Source organism: Condylura cristata, unplaced genomic scaffold, assembly GCF_000260355.1.
Source record: "Condylura cristata isolate star-nosed mole 26May11 unplaced genomic scaffold, ConCri1.0 scaffold00033, whole genome shotgun sequence".
Taxonomy (NCBI): Eukaryota; Metazoa; Chordata; class Mammalia; order Eulipotyphla; family Talpidae; genus Condylura; species Condylura cristata.
The window spans coordinates 16,587,790-16,592,691 of NW_004567134.1; the positions used below are offsets into that span (position 1 = coordinate 16,587,790).

General features: G+C 67.0%; 1 protein-coding gene across 1 annotated transcript in view; it reads right to left on the reverse strand.

Moving 5' to 3' along the window:
* Positions 1-4,902, reverse strand: part of MTMR14 (myotubularin related protein 14) — a gene marked incomplete at its 5' end in the record, with an annotated part of 28,110 nt that overhangs the window by 13,880 nt on the left and 9,328 nt on the right. Inside the window, 5 exons of the mRNA XM_004692238.2 lie at positions 1,265-1,339; positions 1,592-1,662; positions 2,499-2,572; positions 3,440-3,562; positions 4,833-4,893. Of these exons, the coding sequence (XP_004692295.1) occupies positions 1,265-1,339; positions 1,592-1,662; positions 2,499-2,572; positions 3,440-3,562; positions 4,833-4,893 (404 nt within the window). The remainder of the gene's footprint in view (positions 1-1,264; positions 1,340-1,591; positions 1,663-2,498; positions 2,573-3,439; positions 3,563-4,832; positions 4,894-4,902) is intronic.

The window sequence follows — 4,902 nt, forward strand, 5'->3', positions numbered from 1 at the left end:
CGGGCGGCTCCAGAGCCAAGTGTTTGGGGCCAGAAGGCGCCCACGGAACACCCCTGCGCTGCCTGCTCACGGTCGGGGTGCCTGAGGAGGCGCCGCCGCCGGATGGGCGTAGGGCACCGGGAGGACGAACCACCTCTCCGCCAGTCAACCCGCTTGAAGGTGCTGCCGACCCCCGCGCAGTCTCAGAGCGGCCACACGGGTCCCTACACGCAGGGCGGCTTCCCGAGACAGACACCTGTGGGCCCACGCACCGCACCCTGCAGCCACACCGCCCAGCGCGTACGTAGCCCCCCGTCTGGTCCCATCTGCAGGGAAGGAGAGCGGGGGGCGGCTGGAGCAGCCCCCCGGGACCTCTGCACACTGGACCCGGGCAGGGCTTGCGGGTTCTCCGGGCTCATCAAGCCGGGACTCGAGACCCGGGGGAGCCCCCCTACGCCTTCTCCAGGCTGCCAGGCACAGCCAGGCCCCGGCCGGCTCTCCGGCCGAACACTCCCCTTGCTGGTGGACACACCTGCATCGACAAGACCGGACGCCACGCGGGCCCTTCACTCGGAGCAAGACCAGAGGAGGGCGAGCCCCGCCCTCTGCCCAGCGCCGCCACCAGAACAGCCAGTGCAGGGGGCTGCCGCCTACCGCGGCTGATTTAGACAGTCACTGGGTCTGGTGTCCACGCCGGGACGCACAGGCTGTGGTCCCGGCCTCCTGGAGCTGAGTCCACCAGGGATGGGGGAGCCGATCGCTCGGCGGCTATAGCTCAGTGGAAAATTCCCTGAGCTCAGCAGACGCAGGCGTCCCACCTGTGGCGGGGAGGGGCCGGCCAGGGAAGTCTTCCTGGAGAGGACACCCGCGTCCACTCCTCAGTGGTGCGTCGCCAGACCAGGAGCCGGGCAGGGCCAGTGCACGTGGGGACGGGGTGGGGAGAGGCCGGCTGTGACGGCCTGTGGGCTCGTGCGGGCCAGACAGGAGGGCCCCGGGCGGGAGCGGTCATTTATGTGTCTATAGCGCAACGAGGTCAGGCAGCTCTGTGCTCCCGTGGCGGAACACACACTTAGAGGAAAAACGAGGAAAGTCACCGGGCCCAAGAGCAGGCTCCGAGAGGCCCCGCGGCGAGACGCCAGGACCGGCCCGTCGGAGCGCCCCTTTCTGCGCCGGACACAGCCAGCGAGTGCTGCGACGCACGGCGAGGCCTCTCGGGCCAGGCGGCCGCGCGCCCAGCACAGGCCCCTGGCGCCGCCTGCCCGCGCCCGCCCCGCCGGGCCCTCACCTGATACTGGCTCCAGTCGATGTTCAGGGAGCCGGTCAGGAAGTCAGGGATGCTCAGCGGGGCGTCCACGTAGTCCTGAGGCAGAGAGAGCCGTGAGCGGGGTGGGGGCGCCGCCTGGAGCCTCTCCGAGCCCCTCGTGTGGCGCAAGACCCGTCCCTCCCCCTGACGACTCCCCAGAGGAAGGAGAAACTCTTGGGGGAAGAAGAGGAAAGGACACGTGCAGAGAGTGGGAGCGAACGCGCGGGAGGAAAGGGGAGAAACCGGGAGCCCCGGAGACGCGCCCGCTCTGCCGGCGCCGTGAGCGGCACCCAGGGCCGCTGCTCGTACCTGATTCCAGTTAAAAACGAGCCCTTCAGCTATGTAGTCCCGGTCCTTGTATTCCTTGAAAAATTCACAGCCTGCAAGAGCAAGGCCGAGTTAGACACCGCCCGGCCCTGCCCGAAAGCCAGGAGAAACCCGGCAGGAAGCCCTCGGGGCCCCAGAGCGACGGGCGCAGGCCCGGGCCCGGGGCCGCCAGCCCTTCACTCGCTCTGGGACCGCGGGCTGGATCGTTTAGCTTTGCTGAGCCTTGATGCTCTCATTTGTAAGGGTTTACACAGGGGCCGCCCTGGCGGCACGAGGGGTTAAAGTCTCGGCTCTGTCAAGCTCTCGCCAGCCTCTGCTGCTGCGGCCAGCTGACCCCCAGGGCGCGCAGACCCCTCCTGTCTCCCCGCTGCCCCCTCAGCAGTGGGTTTCAGCGATCCCCGTTCCGTTCCCCACTGTCTGGAGAGTCCGCTCAACCCCCCTCTGCGCCCCAGCTCCTGTACGCATTTAAGTAAATGACTAAAGGGGGGTTCGCAGCGCTGTGACGCCTCCCAGAGGCAGTGCACTGCCCGTGCCGCCCCCACAAAGCCCACGTGTTGGCGTCCAGGAGACACCAGAGGGCCTGAGCCGTGCAGCCACGGTCAACGCTTGGCTCTTGTAGGGCAGGGCGGCCTTGTCCACGCACAGCGGGGTCACTGCGGCTCTCATCATGAGGGTGGAGAAGGCCCCGGAGAGCAGCCTCTGGCGGTGACTCAGGACCAACCCCAGCTGCCGAGCGCCTGTGCCTTGGTCACACACACACATTCGGTGTCCCCAGGGCAACAGAACTCCAGGAACACTCTGGGGCATCCACACACCCAAGAGCAGGTCTGGACGGCGTCCGGCAGCCCCCAGGCCGGCCCCTTGCTGGAGCCTGGCAAGAACGCCCTACCTGGATACGGGATGGAGAGGAGAGTGAAGTCGGCGTAGCGCTGGGCTTTGTCCACCTTCTCGGAGGACGTTACACTGCAAGACAGGACACCACGTGTTACGGAATCTACACACACATGCACTCCCCTCGCCCCCGGAGGGGGCTCTTCAGGGGAACCTCCTGCAGAAGGTGCCGCTCTTCTGGCCGAGGAACGACCCCCCGCCGCTGTGCTCGCTTGGACCATTAGGAAACGCAGCTCCCCGGCCCCGGCCCCACCTGGCCCTAACGGCCCCCGCACGCTGCAGCCCCTCAGCGGGTGCCAAGGACGCCCACCCGCGCCCTCCAGAGGCGGCAGCCCTCCGGGGCAGCTCCCGAGGATGCCACCCAGGGCCCAGGCGCCGAGCGGGAGCCTGGGTGCTTCCAACAGACCAAGGGAGGAGGGCTCGGCGCGCCCGGCTTCCTGGCGCCTCCACGGAGGACGGACGGTCAGCAACTCAAGGAGAAGACTCGGGAAGACCACAATTTCATCAAACCCAGGCCCATTTTCCGTGTTTTGCCATGAAGGCAGGAGCCATGTCGGGCGTTTACACACAGCTGCAGGCGCCTGCAGCCTACTGGGGTACACTGGGCCTCCTGGGTCCACTCCAGAGAGCTCTAACGCGCCAGGAACAGCACGGAAGTCGGGGGCGGGGGTGAGGAGCGGGGCAGGCGGGACGTCGAGGGCATCCGGAAGGCGGCAGAGCTCCGCGGAGACCCCCGGCCTCAGGCGCTGTCTGGAGGACCTTGAGCAGGTCACCTAACCTCTGCGCTTCGGCTTCCTGCCCGCGAGAGGGCTGTGAGAAGCCGCACCGAGGGCCGTCTGGAGGCCGTGGCCCGAGCGTGTAGCCTGGCACTCAGGCGTCTGGCTGCCCGCTGCGGCGAGCACCTCTCGCCCCCGAGCTGGGCCGCGGCCCAGTACTCACTTCATGCCAAACTTCACCTTCTTGTTCTCCACCATCAGGTCACAGATGTACTTGACGGACAGGTACCGGAGCAGCTTGATGTCATAGCCTCTGACCTTGTCAAAAAGGTGCGTTTCGGAACTTCTGGAACAAAGAGCCGGAGGGGGAAGCTGCACAGACCAGTCACGCAGAGGCCTGGGGCGGGGGGTGCCGGCGCCTCGGCCGGAGTACAGGCGTCACGGCAGGGACGTCTGGTCCTTTTCCCCAGAAACTGCAGGGAGGCCCAGGACATGCCGGCTGGCCCCGGGAAGGTGACTTTCTGAGAGATTACCCTGCGCTCCGGGCACATCTCAAAGAGGAGCGACTGGCAGCCGGCACCGCACAGGCTCTCTGGCGCTGCCCGACATTAAGCCGGAGACTCAGGATAAGCTCTGAGTTTCAACAAGCAGCAAGCTGAGGCGGCAGACTTTGAGCCTCCATGAGCGTTTATCTCTGTCCACCCACTCCCCTCCCTGTCCCCTGCTTCTGGCCACCTCTAGCTACGTCACTCGCTCATCATGTCACAGACTGGCATCTTCCTGGGAGACGGACTTCTTAGTTACCTGAATAATTGCGTAACAGTAACGAAGTGAATGCCCTCCACTCAGCAGGCCCTCAACAAGGAGAAAGGCAAATTCTAACCCCGGGGCCGGCCTGGAACAGAGATCCGGGCGTGTGCAACCCGCGGTCACTGGGGACGTTTCTCACGCCCACCGACGTGCTTCCCCAAAGCCTCGTGGCCAGGCACCCTGCAGCCAAGGCCGCCTGACCTCCGGGGGAGAGCTGATCACTCCTGAGCCAGGCCAGAGCGCGCCAGGACACGCTCTGGGCAGCGGGCTTTCCCGAGGCTCCGGGTGCACACGCTTCCCCGGGCCACTCACCACGCAGACGGGCTCTCCCGAGAGCCAGTGATGTTTCTGCACCTTCGGGAAGGAGCCCAGCAGAGGGCCCCGCTCCCTCCCTGCACGGGGCCTTAGCCACTCGGTGGCGCGGAGCTCTGTGAAGGCGCCGACCACACAGCTAGGAACCGGAGTCTCTGCGTCCTCCAAGTGGGGCCGTGTCCCCAGCCCGTGACGCAGCACCAGGTGGTGCTGGGGGACGCGTGGAGGGCCAGCCGGGCCCGAAGGTACACAGAAGCCCCGGCCAGGCCCCGGAGCCCGCGGGACCATCTCTCTGGGCCCGAGGTACACTCTTCGGGTCGTCAGGAGACGTCTGCCTTGGTGTGAAGCCACCCGGGGCTTCCACGACCTTCTATCAGGGTGCAGCTCGGGCCGTAGGCGGAAAGAGGCCAGAGCACTCACCTGGGCCAGTGCGCCACCGGCCGCCGGTCAGACGCCCGCCCCACACAAGCCCAGCCCAGCGACCCGGTACTGACCGAAGAGCACAGTCCTCCTCTGCGACGTCCTCCGCGTCTGCCCAGGCGTCATCCGCGCCCCCTGCAGAGA